Below are 15,799 nucleotides of genomic sequence, written 5' to 3'. Positions count from 1 at the left end.
CAGTGCATCTGAGTCCATCACTGGCGTGCCTCGCAGAGGTCCAGGTTGCAGCCATCCTTGCCTGCCCGTGCTGGACGCTTCTTGCCCAGCCTTCTGGGGCTTCCCTGGACGTGGCCTGTCCATCAGTTACCCGTTCTCTCTCTCCGTGTGACCAACCCATCCTTCTCCATTTTCCTTGATGCTGCCCGGGCTCCAGTTTTCCCCAGTCCTTTGTTTGCACTGTGCGTGGCCTTCTGCTGCCGCCAAGTGCCTGCCTCTGCATTGCCCTCCGAGCTGTACTTGTTGTGAATTCATTGAAAGCTATAGAGTCCTGTGACTCACAGCCACAGTAGAAAATTGATCAGGATCACAGATAACTAAAGAATAAATCAGCTAAAAATGTGTTTATCTTAGTTGGGGAGTCTTTGTAGAAACTGGTTTTAGAGACTTTTTAACACTGCAGGTACACACAGATTAGGACAGGTTCACGTGTTCATGCATTTGTTTCATTAACATCTTATTAATCACCTGTGTAAGCCAGCCCCTTTCCTGGGTGCTGGAGAAGCAAAGACAAAAAGGCAGCGGCTCCTGCCTTCAGGTAGTTTATAATCTGCTAGATGGAAACCACAGGTGCATAGACAAGTAAACACAATATGAAGCAAAGGAATTTGGAGATCAGCGGGTGGAGGAGAGAGCTACTGTTGGGCCTGCCCATCTCCCTCCTCCTGCGGCGATCCCAAAGAGAGGTGACCCTGGTGGAGACCCCTCCCCTAGAGACAGGTGCCCCGCCCCCAAGCATGACCAGGCCGGGGTGGTCGGCGATGCCTGGACGCTTGAAGATGGAACGTGTTTGATTCTGCCTGTGACAGAGAAAGTCCCTTTAAGTTTGTGATGGATAAGCGGGAGGGAGGAAGCTTGGCTGGGAGGGAGGAATCCCGTAGAGGAGCGTGGGCCACAGAGGGAGAATGACTGTCGCTTCAGACTACAGGGGTCAGCCAGGCGTCCCTCGGCCAGGTGTTACTCTCATCTAAGGGGGTGGGAGACTTCTAAAAGTGGGAGGGCAGAAAGTTTCTCCCCTTGGCTCCTCGCCCTTGGATTGGACACGGGAAGGAGGCCGATGTCAGCATCAAGAACGGGCTTGAATCTATTTGGAGCATTCCCCAGTGTCCCGCTGCGTTCACTGTAGAACAGGAAAAACACACACACACATAGATGTATATACAACCACACAACACACATATATAAAAACAGCTGAACGTGTCCTCCTGTATGGCAGCTGGGTGGCACCGTAGTGCCAGAGCCCTGAGCTCAAATCCTGCCTCAGCCGCTGCCTCACTGGGTGCCCCTGGGCAGGTCGTTGAACCCCATCTGCCTCAGTTTCCCCAGCACCCCCTCCTGGGGTGAGATAGTGTCGGTGAAGTGTTCTACGAAGCTTGGGGCACAGCATGTGGCCGTGTCAGCGAGTGCCTGTCACTCCCATTCTTGCTGCCATCATCACCATTGTCTGTGGTGGTTTTTAGGAGGAGGGCCAACGGCGTCTCTTTGTCTTGCAGGGACCTCTGGAAGTCGCCCAAGTGTTCCTGTCAGAGATACCCCATGACCCCAAGCTCTTCAGGCACCACAACAAGCTCCGCCTGTGCTTCAAAGACTTCACGAAGAGGTGCTTTACGGGTGGCGCGGCGGGGGGGGCCGGCCCCGGGCCCTCAGCGCCGGGGCCCGGCGGCTCTTGCCTCCTCAGCCGTCCCGGTGACTGACGGGGTCCCGAGAGGCGCGTCAGCGTAGTCACTGGGAACGCGAGTCTAGGCGGTCCACGCGTTCGGCCCTAGTCATGGAGCGGGCCGGACCGGACCCCAAGTGACCACGCTGCCCTCCCGCTGCCCACTGACCGGTCTTGTCTCCTAGGTGTGAGGACGCCCTGAGAAAAAACAAGAGCTTGATCGGGCCCGACCAGAAGGAGTACCAGAGGGAGCTGGAGAGGAATTACCACCGCCTGAAGGAGGCCTTGCAGCCACTCACCAGCAGGAAGATTCCTCAGCTGTACAAGGCCCTGCTGCCCAGCACCGGCCACAGGTACCAGGCGTGGGCACGAAGGTCTCCTCTGTGGAGGCCTCCGGGGCACAGCTGAGATGCGTGAATGGAGTCAGAGGGAGGAGAGGCTCAGCTGGGTGTGGGAACAGAGGTTCTCATTGGCGAGTCCCGTCTCCGGAAACCTTTGAGCTGAGGAGGGATGGCTCCCCGTCAGGGTGTCATAGAGGGGCGTGTGCACTGCCTGGACAGCCACACCAGGTGACCTCCTGGGCCCCTGCTAGCCTTCCACAGCATCTTCAAACCAGGGCCCCTTGTTCCATGGATTGCTGTGTCTCCTGTCTCCTAGAACATGGCAGAGTTAGTCCATAAGATGGTCAGTGGTCTTGCCCCCAGAAGCAACTGTAAACCGATGGTGATAAAGATGGGCCCTCCCCCGAGGACTAAGTCTGGAACTCCAGAGTCAGGACCCGTAGTTCTCAGTGTGTCTCCGATACACCTCTGACATCTGGGGCAAGGAATGGCCCTGGGGGTTGTACAGGTTGGAGGAAGGTCACCCTTGCCCCTAGAAAACTGAGCGGGGAGAGGCTCGTGGCGAGACCAGGCAAGAGTGGGGGAGGAAGGACAGAGGTGAGAGATGCCATGAAGGTAGAAGCAAAAGACGACAGCAGACGTGCATCCGTGGCGAGCGGGAGCGAGGGGGTGACCGGGAGCACAGCGGTGCCCCAGACGGGACGGAGAACTTCAGGGAAGGGACGAGATACCTGCGGGACAGAGGTAGTGAAGCCTCCTGGAGCTGAGGGAGGAGGCCAGGGCTGGGTGTGGAAATCCAAGAGTCCTGTGCATAGAGCGGACGCCCTCAGGGTGAGATAATAAAGTGGCGGGAAACTGGGCCCCAGGACGAAGCTGTGGGGGCCACCGATGATGACCAGGTTGGAGAGCCCAGAAGAGATGAGAGAGGCCCTGTGCAAAGTGCCGGGACACAAAGACAGACAAAAAGCCTGTTCCTGCCCTCCAGGGCCTTCCCTTCTAACGGGCAGAAACAATACATGAAAGAGATGTGACCAGCACAGGTGCTGAGAGGAAGGGGACACAAACCGGAAAGGCAGGAGTGTGGCCAAGAGAGGGAGCCAGGGTGGCGGCCTGGGCCTTCTGCACGTGGTGGTTCTGGGAGGGCCGCTGGGAGCTCCAGGAAAGGAGAGAAAGATGAGGACTGACAAAAGTCCGCTAGATTTAGCAGGGAAGAGACCCTTGGGCATGCAACAGAGGACGGGAATTAGCTGACCAATCAGCAAATACTTCTGAAGTGCCCACCGGGGGGCAGGTGGCAGGCGAGCCGCCGGGGATGCACATACAAGGAGGGAAATGATCCCTGCCTGCAGGAAGCTTACATTCTAATGGGGGAGACAACAGGTCGTGAAAAAGATAGGCAACATCAGTGTTAACAGGGAGGGAGGGCGGCGGCACAGAAGATGGTGCCCGCGAGGCCTTGGTGGGAGGAAGGCAGGGAGGAGCGCATTCCAGCCTGCAGAGCTTGGGAGGATGTTCTGAGATTCCCTTTGCTGAGTTAAGAGACACTGGGGGCCTAGCGATTGCACAGAATGGTGCAGAGACGCTTTGCTTATAATCCCCTTTCCTTGATTTCCCCCCCAGAGATTCCTTCAGCAGAATGAGTCTTCGCAAAGTGGACCTCTAGGGAAAGACACAGCACTTGCCCTGGCTTATTGAAAAGAAAGCCATGTCTTCAGCAACATCAGAACCTGGGACTTCGTTTTGGACACATGCTTTCATGTCCTTCCGTGGAAGAGTTCAGTGGTCAGAATGATACTAAATTGTGAACTGTAGACTGTTACTGCGTCAAAACCATGGCTGTGGTTTCCAGTGTCCTGGGAGATACTGCAAGCTTTCCAAAAGCCATTTCTATGATTCACAGGTACACTAAATACATTTACTATTATTTATAGCATACCTAATGTTAAATTTATTTACATTAAGTTCATAGATTTAATTTATATTAGGAGCTTTTCCAGATGCATTTTTGAACCATTTTAATGTAGTAATGTTTATTTTAAAGGTACTTATTAAATATGTGGATGTTTTCACTTATTTTATTCTGATGTGAACATTCCCATTTGTTGGGGGGGGGCAGAGGCTGATAGAAAATGGATTTATAGCTGTTGCTTCCAAGTTATTGAAATGAAAATTTGGACCAGTGACCACATAGATCTGAACAACAGCCCTGTGTGGAGATGGATAATGGGAACATATGAAATTTAAAATGAAGACACTCTAATGATAGCTGCCCAGTTCCAAGCTCCTGCCCTCGGATTGTCCTGAGGCCTGGCGGTCACTGACCGCGTCCCTGAGGAGCAGAAAGGACCCAGCTGTGACAGACGGTGGGCGTCGTCTGGGGCAAGGACGTGATGCAGCAGGTAGACTTCCTGGGGTGGGGCCAGAGGGATTGTCCCAGATGAGGGCAGGGGTTCCACGTGCTGTAGCCTGTCCTGATTCAGTTCTCTGGCTCCAGGTTATTTGTTTTTGGACAGTTCAGCCAGTGAAACAGCCGTTTGCCACACAGGCCATAAAGACTGTTTTCTCTAGAGCACCAGCCACCTCCGAGGGAGCGTCGGGTCATTTGGACGTGATGGTGAATGGTGTGGGATCGTATTTTCAGAATCCATCTTGGCTGTTACTTGAAGAAAAATTGCACCTCTGGTTATCTTGGCACCTTGGAAAGATTTTCTAGGGAGAAACTGATTATTGTCAGAAAGTATCAGATGAAGGAGGTGTCATTTGTAAGTTCTCAGTTTATCGGTACTTACCCCTCTGGCAGGAAAGAAACACGTGTCTGGCCTGAGGACACATGAATAACTAGAGATTTTGCAATCAGTGTGTCGGGTCCCATGTTTCACGATGCTGTTCATTGATCCCAGGGAAGCAGACCTTTCTTCTGTCTAGAAGTGAGCAGCATGACTTCTGCTAGTGATACCTAAACAAGGAGCCAGATTCTGTAAAACATGTCCAAGTGGGCAAAACCATTTTGAACTGACTTCCCACGGTAGCGGGTCTGACTGACCCACAGGGAGCAGCTCCTAGCCCGGCCCGTATGTGGATGTATGCCATGGCTGGCTGCTGACTGGCGCCCCAAGGTAGGTGCCTAGAGAGACCCTCATCCGTCCTGTCCCCGAGGGCCACAGCTGCTCTGCCTCACGCAGGTCTGGGCGTGAGGGGATTAGATGAAGTCAGCAAAGTGGGGCCCTGCACCTGCCCTAGCCCCAGATGATGAGGAGGGGGGTAACGGCTAACACCGAGCTAAGCAGGATACAATTATCTCCCTTGATCTTCACACCCACCCTGGGAGGGAGGTACTGTGATCACCCGCTTTACAGGCGAGGAAACTGAGGCAGAAGTGAGGTGACTTGCCCAGAGCCCCATGGCTAGGAAGGGTCTGAGCTGAACTTCAGGCCAGGCGCTGGCATTTTACTCATTCTGTGACCGTCTTTGGGCCAGTCAGCTCCTGTCCTTATCTGGAAATTAAGTGGGGCTCTCAGATTCCACCCATCTGGTCTGAATGGAAGGCTACAGGACAAGCCCCATGTTGTAGCAAAGGGAAGGAAGCCCCTCTGCCTGCAGCCAGGACCGGGGGAGCTGGAGGGCAGGCTGCCTTTAGACGATGTCTCAGGACAGGGTGGCTCCCAGAGCCCAGCTGCTGTTGAGGCCTCGTGGACTGAAGCGGCCTTGCAGCCTGCTCATAAGACCATGAGGACACCTTCAAACGTAAGTACGCTTTCTGGAAGGTCTGCCTGCTGTTTCGCTGTCACAATTAAGGCATGCGGTATGTCCGATTGTTGGAGAGTAGGTGAGCTTTGGTTCTAGAAGCTATACCAGATGCTCATCTCCCATGAAGTGCCCACCCGAGGTACCACACACTTAAGTTAACCCTACAACCCCAGCGAATAGAAGGGAGTCCTCAGTGATTCAGAATGCACTTCAGGGTCACGTCACACATCTGGCTCCTAATTTACAGAAGTATTGGACTGAAAAAACTCGCCATCGGAGCTCTCTGGTTTGTCCCGGGAACAGTAAGAGCAAATTAGCCCAAAGGCCTGACTTCATGGCTCTGAAGTCTGCCTTCAGACTCCTAAGCCAGTCCCTTCGCATAGGGGACCTTTGCCTTAAGGGAAAAAGAAACCTCAAAATATTCCACCTCGATGATTTCCTAACATTTTTATTTTTGAAAAAATGCCTTACCCAGTGTTCAAACAACACATTACCATTTATTGTGGTGGTTATACAGTGACTGTTCATTTTGTCTAAATCAACAGGATAGCATAGTCCAAAACCTCAAGTGCAATCTCAGGCAGCCTTCATACCGTCCAGAATAAATACCCAGTCTTGAGTGGCTCATACCCAGAGTACTGTGTCCATTTCTGGACACCACCTTCTAGAACGGACATTGTGGGTGGGCACAAACAATGGTGAGGGGACTGTGCCTTTCCCAACTTAGCTGAATGGACAGATGTTTGATCTAAGAGACTATGTGCATAGAAGAAGAGTCGTCTTTGAATATTTGAAGAGTAACGTGGGAGAAAGGAGCAGACTTGTTCTCAGCCCCACACAACAGGGGGTACTTCTGGGGAGGCTAATCTCAACTGTCATGCTAGATGAGAAAAACTGCCTTTGGAGCTTAACACGGGGGAAGTGGGCCACAAGTGGTGGAGGCCAGTCCTCCGGCCTGTTCCTCACGTGTTAGGGTTAGTGTTCACAAAGCGACTTTGATCATGCTTGCGCATTCATCCCACCCTGTTGGCCTTCGCACATGGAAGACGGGGTGACACTGGGCCCAATAGTTTCCTTTTAACAAGCAGTGACCTTAAAGAAATCATTTCATTCTCAAGTCTCGAAGTTTCTTCTTCCATAAAACTAGTATCTACTTGGTCCTTTATAGCTACAGCATCTTAAGTAGAAAGATAGGCATCCGCCAATGTTTCTGAACACAGTAGGCACTCACTCTGTAATACTTTTACCTCCACACTATCATTTTCCTTGTAGAGTATCTTCAGTCTGATAGAAATTCTGGTGTAGTTCAAACTTAATACACAATTGTGCTATAAAAATAATCATTTCTTTGAAATATCTCCTTAAGACAAAAATTATTTTTCTCGAGTGACATTTTAGATCGTGACTATTAATAAACAATGTCTAAATAAAGCTTTGAAGATTTTACCATTTATAATGGTCTTTTCCAATGAGTAAGCTTTACTTTTAAATACATTTAAGATTTCCATGCAGATACCTTGTTTGAAATGCTCTGGCTTGACTATTCCGTCAAGTCATGAGTAACTTTGAATTGATGAAATGGCTTGTTCCAAATGCTACCGAGTAGGGCCTATCACATTTTTCACGTACTCCTTTCAAAGAGAACTACCGTAAGGTAAACAGCATCCTCAATCACTTTTTAAGGGCTGGTAAAGCTAGTATATTACTTTTCATACAAGAAAATAATGTTGTAAAGGTGATTATGAATGTTTATTCCACATATATACATAAATTCTGTTCTTGAAAAGAAACCAGATGCTTTAGGGTAGAAAGCTGTAAGTACAAAACTTCAGTGCGCTTGTATACATAGCTGCTAAGTATTTTAAATTGAATGCCCTCCCTGCTTTAAAAAAAAAAAACACAACCTTAAAGGTCATACCTCTAAATTTTTATATCCTATTTACAAATTATATAGCAATATGACTATGAAGAAATACAGACTACTCTTGTCCAAACCTAGACTGATCTGCTAAAGTACAAAATCATAATCATAAATATATATATGTATATCTATAAAATCCTTCCTAAGGTAGTGATGGGCAAGGATGCTGTCCAAGGGCTTCTGAGATACACCTTCCAAAGTGATCCAAGGCACAGAATTCACGCCAGTGTGAACATGCAAGTTCTAGAATCTTCAAGGACTCTGCTTCTTAACTTTGTTATAAAACTAAATGCAATGAGGCGGCTGCCTCCTAATTACAAAACCACACAACCTATAAACATTTTGGCAATATATATAATTATTCCAAAATATGGAAAATACAAATACAGCACTTTATTCTTAAAAGCCGATACAAGAGACAGGTGTAAAACTTTCTTTAAAAAGTGTTTTTAAAGAGCTCTATTTGGACAAACTGTTCCAGAACCTACACAAATTTGTCCTTGGAAGCTAACGTATTGCTAGTCTCCAGCAGAGTGGTTAGTGAATGTGGAAAATGAATTCTAAAAATTAACAGGGCTTTCAGTCATTCAGAGTTCACTAGTCATACAAAAACTAGAGACCAGTAATAACCCAGGAGCTTCCAAAAGGCCAACGAGCCGCTACCAAGGAGTCTTTGCTGTAATCTCTATTTATAAGATTATCCAAATCTGTTTATATACACAAGGAAAATACACTCACTCTATAATTTTCTTATAAAACAGTAAGTAAGGAGTGGATGTGGAGGATGTCGCAGGGGAAAGTGAATTCAGGAAGTCTTTCTCTTCTGTCACCTTCACTTCCGAATCATCAAAGAGCAGCCACTTCCCCTCATACTCTTTCAAGCTCTGTATCACATCAGACACTCTGTTTTCCATCCATTCGCATTACTGTCCATCCGGCCACTGGACTGCTTGGTTCCGTCCAGCTCCTGGGTCCCGTTGGTGCTGCCAGACTCGGGGCTTCCGTTTTCAGCCAACGCCCCGATGACCTTCTCTGAGCTAGACGCTCGGTGGCTGCTGCAGAACTCGCAGTCCGGCCTACTCTTCTGTCCCCCGAGGAGCCCGACGGCTTCCACATTTTTTTTGCTCAGGACTTTGCTGGGCTGCGCGCTCCCGTTGACTCGGAAGGCTGCCTCATCGTCATGTTCTTCAGTGAGAGCCTTGGCGTTCCCTTCGTTCGGCAGGTCAGGCTTGCCCGCCTCGTACATTTGGTCCACCACAAAATTCTCTGTGTCGAGCTGCAGACTGTTCAGGTCGGTGACTTTAACAGAAGCGGTGTAGTGCCCGCTGCTGATGGTGATGCCGCTGTGCATGACCACCGCGAACAGTCCGTAGCTGTCGCTGGTTGGCTTAGTGCTCCACTCCTCCAGGGACAACTTCAGGGGCGTCAACAGGGGAGTGTTGATCTTGGACAGTCCTCCACCATAACAGTCAAACCTGGCAAAGAAAAAGGCAAGTCATGTCACATTTGCTGCGTACGCAAAAAGTGCTTCCTATTCCTGTCTGGAGCACGAAAGGACACGCTAACTAAACGTTTCTGTCACATGGTGCAAGCATTCTGACGAATGGACTCGTGACCTACATGTCAGAGGACAAATTAAAGAGCTGGTTTCCCTCCCAGTTAGTTGGGGGATGACACTGGTCTCTGTCACGCTCCGCCTCCCCCCTGGCTCCCCCAGGAACGGTGGCAGCCAGCGGGGCACAAGCCAGAATTGTCAAGCTCTGTCTGACACTCACTCCAAACCTGCGGCAGCGAAGCACTTCAGGTGGATGGTTATCACCTCGGGCATCTTGTCGAAAAGGAGGCTCCTCTCCGCCTCTGTGTAGTGACGGCAGTTTTCGCAGAAGTATTTGTCCTCACCCACGATCCTTTCCACGGAGGCGAACTGCGAGATGGCCCACTCGAGGCTCTTCAGCTCGGCCTTGGGCTCTGGAGAAACTGCAGAAGACAGCCGCGTTTTGTCACTCGCCAACACGCCTCCCTGGGCTTGTCAACAAAGTCGCAAAAGCTTAAAGCAAGCGCAAGAGAAGGAGGGAGGGCGTCCTCGGGCAGACTCAGCAGCTTGCCTGCCTTCTAGGCGGACGGGATGCCAGCAAACGTTACCTTCAAGCTGGCATTCGCCGATAATAGGAAACGACTCTTCAAAGGTGAGAGGAAAGCAGTTACACTTTAAATCTCCCGTTCTATTTCATATACAGCATAACATAAAAAACATCACACAAGCCAGACTTTATACATTTCCAAAATCAAAAAGGAAGGCACTTCACAAGTGGAAGGTGGTTGAAAGCCATTAAAATAAGAGGCAGATCGAAGGAGACCTAAAAAAAGGGCTAAAAGTCCCCCAAAGTCAATCTATATTCACTTTTCTAGAGGATAATCCAAAAACCTCTTGCTTCCCCCCAAATAATGCTCCTAGGAACACCCCACTTAACAAACACAGAAGACGGCGGTGTTCCACGGGGACGGTGCTCCATGGAGGCATCAGTTACCATCTGAGCAGGGCTTCACACTGCAGATACATGTTAGACTCACAAGTGCCACTAAGAAATGACACTAGGAAGGGGGACCCTGTCTGGGGGACACCTCTAAGCGGCAGGCTTTTTTCAGCTGAGAGCAGAGCGGGACCTGCTCATCATACTCACTCTCTGAACTCTCTTGCATTCTGGAAAACTCCTCCTCTTGTACTGGGACGCTGATGTCTTGGAAATCTTCTCTCCTCTCTGTTAGACTCTCACACTCCAAGCACCGAGTTCTTAACACCAACTGGCCTTGGAATAACTTCTCCACCAACTCAAAACAGACTTGTTCCATCCCTACAAAGAAGGTGAACTCCGAATCAAACACCTGCCCGAGAATTCCCACTCCTCAGCCCAGCCTGAAATTTTACTAAGTGTCTTAATGAATAACACATGAGCAAACCTGAATTTCTCTTTTTCAGGCCCATTCTCTCAGCCCATAGTTAGGAGCATAATAACACAAAGGACAGAATGCAGCCCAGAAGGAAAATGCTGCCTACTGGATCCTGTCTTCCTTTCTCTTATAGAATGAATTCCCAAAAGCTTGGCTTCCCTTGTCTTTAAGGCAACCTCTACAGAAAATCAGGGGAATTCAAGCAGTTTCTCGGAATGCCCTTTAAAGAGTCCAGGGGGTGCTACCAGCACAACAGCCAGCTCACCCCACTACAACACTCATTTTTCCTAGGGTGCTATAGCAGCCAAGGGTAATTAAAAGTTTTTAAACTGTCAGTTTTCCCATAGGATTTTATCTGTAATAAGAAATGCCTAATACAAATACAGTCAAGACAGAAGCCCGTGGTAGTGAGTCTGCTGCTGTCTTCAAAGGCTGCCCCCCAATCTTCCTGCCCTCCCCCATGTGCCTGAGGCCGAGCCTGCCAGAGGAGGGTCAAGCTCCACTCTGCATCTGGCAGATCTGGAAGGTGTCAATACTGACCTCTGTTTCTCAAAGACTGCGTTTCTTTGTCCTCCACACTCTTCCCTGGGGGTGCAGGTTCTCCAGGGTCGTCTGTTAAGGCACCCCTGGTCTCCCCTTTCAGGTCCTCTTCGTGTTCACCATCGTTTTCTTTTGAAGGCCCTTTGGGTCCCGAGTGTGTGGTGATCTTCCCCAGACTGCAGAACTTGGAAAGGATGCTGGGCTGTTTGGCAGTGGGCTTCAGCCAGTTCAGTTTGAGTCTTGATTTCTTGTGGCTCTGTCGGGCGCCGTCTCCGTCAGCGGCCCCTCTGGGCATCGCTTCGGGAGAGCTTTCCAAGCGAGCATCCCCAGCGGCTTTTCTCTTGGACCGGGTCTGCCTCTGGTTCTCTTCAGATGCTGCCGGCTCCTTGGATAGCTTAGACTTCTTCTTGGGATTCCCCGCTTCACTGTCACTCTTCCTTTTCCCATTTCCCTTTGGGAATCTGTCTTTCCCTTCCCCGTCATCCTCACTGGTGTTTGTTTCACTGCCTCCTCTGGGAGGAAGAGGCTTCTCCTCCAGCGGGGAAGGCGACGTGTCTGCTGGGGAGGTTCTCAGCTCTTCCTTCTTCAGAAGCTGGCACGTCTCCTGGATGTTTCCCAAGATGCACTGCAGCACCTCCTGAGCATCGTGCTGCAGGTAGCCTTCATACATGGGGTTCAGCTCCCTGCAGAGGACAAGCTGTCACTCAAATGGCCATCGCCCTTCTCTAACACACACAAGTCCATTTTTTCCATTTCAAACAGCACCGTTATCCAGTGACACTGACAATATTCTTAAATAAGCCCTCCCTCAATATTGGCCACAGTCAACAGCTCTCCCCTCTCCCCCCCAAAAGCAAAACATCACAACCAAAAGCCCCAAGTACCAAACCGACTGGCAAAAGACGAGCAGGTGAAGTGAGGCCAAGAACCACTCACTATGAAATGCAGATGGGAGAATTTAACAATAAGGGTCTTTCTCTCTTTATCGATTCCCCCCTCCCCCCCCCACTATTCAGGAAGCATGCAACCAAAGTTGATGCTCTTTTAAATTTCAAAAAACTATTCAATAAACAATAAGAACCTGGTCCAGATCTCTATGACCCCATTTGGGTTTTCTCAGCAAAGATACTAGAGGATTTACCCCTTCCTTCTCTAGCTCATTTTACAGGTAAGGAAACTGAGGTAAACAGTATAAAGCACTTGCCCAGAGTCACCCAGCCAATAAGTGTCTGAGGCCAGACTTGAACTAGGGCAGAGAAGTCTCCCCGGCTCCAGGCCTGGTGCTGTATCCACTACACCACCTAGCTCTGGAGTCTAGACTTGCTTCTTGCTGTGGGCGAGGGGGGCTTGCACACAAGAGAGCGCTCAGGAGGCCGGGTTTATGGCACACACGACACCCACGCACTGCAGCTCTGGCATCAGCGTTCTGCCGTTTTAATTCGCTGCGCTCGCCAGCTTAGGGGGAGCGTTTACATTTCAATCTGGGCTATACCTCAGAGTGTTAAGTAGACGCCTTGGCTGAGTAGCAAGTTCATCTGTGTATTTCTCTGGATTCAAAAGAAAACTGGCCTGAAGTTGTTCAACTGAAATAATTAAAGACTGTAAGCTGCATATTAATTCATAGCTTGCCAGGCTGTCTTCTTTGCAATTTCCCTGCAAGAAAGAAACATAAATAAGCCAATCTGGTATTTATGAATACAAGTATCTTCCCCCTTCTCTACTTCTTCTTCCTAAAGCAAGTTTCTTTCTATAATGCTCTAAGAAAGAAAAAAATCTAAAATAAAGTATTTTTAAAAAGCAATCTCTCAGTTTTGCTACTTGTGGAGGCCAAAATAAAATTCCAGTTGAGTAGAACAAAGGAGAAGTTCTGAAAGTCAAGGAATTCATTTTACCTTTTACTTCAGAGACAAGTTGAATTCAGCTTTTCTATACAGCTAACTGTTTCTGCTTCCAACAGAAAGCTCTCAATGGGGTCCACTCCTGGTGGTCATCCAAACCTGTCTACATGGCAGGCTTCAGAGCCAGGAAGACCAAAAAGCCTAGACTGTAGATAACCCGCACTTCCTTATTCCCAATCGATTCAGATGGTTTTCTAATTAGGTGGGATATCAAAATTTCATATGAACATGGGGCGACTAAACAGACTACCCAATTTTACCCATCACTTATGTCCCGATTAACACAAGGCCTCAAAAATGGCCCACCAAGCTGGATGTCTCACTCTTCCCTCGGATGCAAGGCCCAAGGTATTTAGATATTAACCTCTACAGTTTGGGGGTTTTAGTGTTAACCTACAATTTCAGCAATGAACAACCTATACCAATGTAAACTGGCAATTCTGTTTTGACAGCTAGACACAGATCAGTGAAAACACTTATGACATGCAACCGCTGAATGACAGGGATATCAGGAAGGAGTCAAACTCGAATTTGGTAATTTTAGTCTTTACAGCTTGGTGAGATTATAAACCCTGGGAAGGCAGGCACAGCCTCCTGTTTCTTTGAATCTCCCCATGGTCTTCTGATTAACTTAAACTACAAAGAGCAGGCACAGCAAGGGAAGCCAATGTGCCATAACTGTATTTAAAGTAAAAATTGTGAACCTACTATCTCTATTTTCTTTGCCTTATGGATAAAAACAAAATGCACTGCAATAGCCAGTGTATCACCTGGGTCCTTCCATGTAGTCTTATCCTTAAATCTCAGGTCTCCAGTGTGTATCTACTACATGGCATCCAAAATATGCCAAACAGGCTTTAAAATATGAAAACTGAATTCCCAGACACGTTTTTAAGGTAACAAAGTATAGCACTTATTCCATATAAAATAAAACTGAGGAATGCCAGGAGAAAGCAGGTTTCAATACGTTAAATCACTGGCAGTTATTCTACCAGAAAAGATGAACTTAAGGAAAAGTGTTTTAACTGCCCCAAATTCTGTGTTTCTAAACCATCTGCTCACCTTGTCCACCTTTTGATTGGCTTCATCCTTTAGGGTTTCCTTCTTCCTCGTAATGACGTTAAACAAGTGTTTTACTCCAGTTTTAAAGCCAGGACAAAAGTAGAGCACCTGGAGGAAGGTCGTGTCAATCCCGAGCCGCTGCTGCGAGTCTGGGGGGGGTGTGACTAGGTCCGAGGCCCCGCCCCCTCGCCCGGCCGCCCCCCCCCTCACCCGGCCGCCCCGCCCCCCCTCACCTGCAGGACGCTGTTCAGGTAGCAGGTGTTGCCCAGATTGTTGAGCCCCACGAAAGGCAGCAGGTTCTCCCGCTTCTCGCAGCCGAGGGGCGAGGGCTGAGCGGCGGCCGCCGGCACCACCTGGTCCCTGGGGCGGACAGAGTGACCGGATGAGCCCCCCCTCAACCGGCACCCCTCCCCCCCGGGATGCCCCCCGCCCCTCCCCCGCGCCCACGGCCGACACGCACACGTCCGGCCCCGCCGCGTCCCCGTCGCGCTCCTCGTCGTCCTGCGAGTCCGCGAAGTCCAGGGCGCGCTTCGTCTCCTTCTTCTGGAAGAACTTGAGGGACAGGCGGCTCTTCTTGGGGCTCCCCCGGGCCGCCGGGCCCTGGCTCTCGCTCGGCACGACCCCGGGCATCTCTCCCCGTCACCGGCGGCACCTGCCGAGGCCCACGGGTCACGACCCCGCCCACGGCCCCCCCCACTGGGGCCCCCAGGGGGGCGGGGCGTGGGCGCGAGCGCTCCTCTGGCAACGCCCCCCCCGGGGCCCCGGCCCCCGCTCCCGGTCAACCCGCCGCGTACGGCGGCGATCGCGCCCCGTCTACACCCGTACCCGGCCAGGCCGGCCTGCCTCAGTTTCCCCGCGGGGCCCGCGCGCTTACTGGCTCATGGCAGCGACCACCGGCGTGGCTCCATCCCCGGGGCGGGGCCGGGCGGGGGTCCGGGGCCCCGGGCGGGGCGAGGGTCCCGCGGCTCGGGAGGCTCGGGGGGGGGGGGTCCGGACGCGGCCGCCACCGGCGCAGACTTGGCGCGTTTTCCGCGGCGTCAGGACCCCCGCGCCGGGCGCCGCTCGGAAACGCCGGGGCGGACTCCGCGGCCTCGGGCCCCGGCAGGCCGAGCCCAGCGCTGCCGCCGCCGCTAGCCCCCGCGGCGCGCCCAGGCTCCGGGGCCGGCTCGAACGGAGGCTGCCCCCGGGCGCCTAACGGGCGGCTGTGCGGTTTCGAAGGGCGCAGGCGGCGGCGCGGGCAGCTCGCGGGGTCCTCGCTGGGCGCGCGCGTGCCGGCCGAGGCCTGGCCGCCGGAATCGAGCCGCCCCAAAGCTCTCGCGGGTGCTCGCTCTCCCCGCCCCCACCGGCCCTGAGCGCGCGGGATGAAGGCGAAACGTACGGGTCGGGAGACGGCACAGAGAGCGGGGAGGCGGGAGGGAGCCCCGCAGTGGACGAAGGCTGCCGCCAATTACTCAAACTGGCCAATCCTCGGCCGAACTTGGGCTCCGGCGCGGCCCCGCCGACCCCGAAAAACCAATGGCAGAGGCGGTGGGCAGAAGCGGGGGCGGTGCGACACGGCGTTGGCCAATCAAGGAGGAGGGACCTGAGAAACACCAAAAGCGCCGCGCGTGCCCTGCCCCCTTGCGTTCTCGCTCCGCGCTTTCTT

At 51.4% G+C, this 15,799-nt stretch overlaps 2 protein-coding genes across 7 annotated transcripts in view; one reads left to right on the top strand and one right to left on the bottom strand.

Moving 5' to 3' along the window:
• DOCK7 (dedicator of cytokinesis 7) overlaps positions 1 to 4,115 on the top strand; it is a 174,056-nt gene extending 169,941 nt beyond the window's left edge. For all 6 annotated transcript variants that reach the window (XM_020993043.2, XM_020993042.2, XM_020993040.2 and 3 more), the window contains 3 exons: positions 1,533 to 1,639; positions 1,882 to 2,049; positions 3,658 to 4,115. In XM_020993043.2, the coding sequence (XP_020848702.1) occupies positions 1,533 to 1,639; positions 1,882 to 2,049; positions 3,658 to 3,700 (318 nt within the window). In that variant the 3' untranslated portion in view covers positions 3,701 to 4,115. The remainder of the gene's footprint in view (positions 1 to 1,532; positions 1,640 to 1,881; positions 2,050 to 3,657) is intronic.
• Positions 4,116 to 7,506: 3,391 nt separating this feature from the next.
• Positions 7,507 to 15,117, bottom strand: USP1 (ubiquitin specific peptidase 1). Its single transcript, XM_020993047.2, is given in 10 exon segments — positions 7,507 to 8,618; positions 8,621 to 9,180; positions 9,481 to 9,682; positions 10,387 to 10,557; positions 11,195 to 11,877; positions 12,687 to 12,847; positions 14,155 to 14,262; positions 14,388 to 14,514; positions 14,615 to 14,806; positions 15,029 to 15,117. Coding segments are annotated over 9 exon segments (2,361 nt in total). The 5' UTR covers positions 14,785 to 14,806; positions 15,029 to 15,117; the 3' UTR covers positions 7,507 to 8,439.
• Between the last annotated feature and the right edge of the window lie 682 nt (positions 15,118 to 15,799).

Source organism: Phascolarctos cinereus, unplaced genomic scaffold (genome assembly GCF_003287225.1).
Source record: "Phascolarctos cinereus isolate Bilbo 61053 unplaced genomic scaffold, phaCin_HiC Scaffold_5;HRSCAF=322, whole genome shotgun sequence".
NCBI classification, from domain to species: domain Eukaryota; kingdom Metazoa; phylum Chordata; class Mammalia; order Diprotodontia; family Phascolarctidae; genus Phascolarctos; species Phascolarctos cinereus.
The sequence above is the reverse complement of the archived record's forward strand: the minus strand, read 5'-3'. Positions and strand labels throughout refer to the sequence as shown.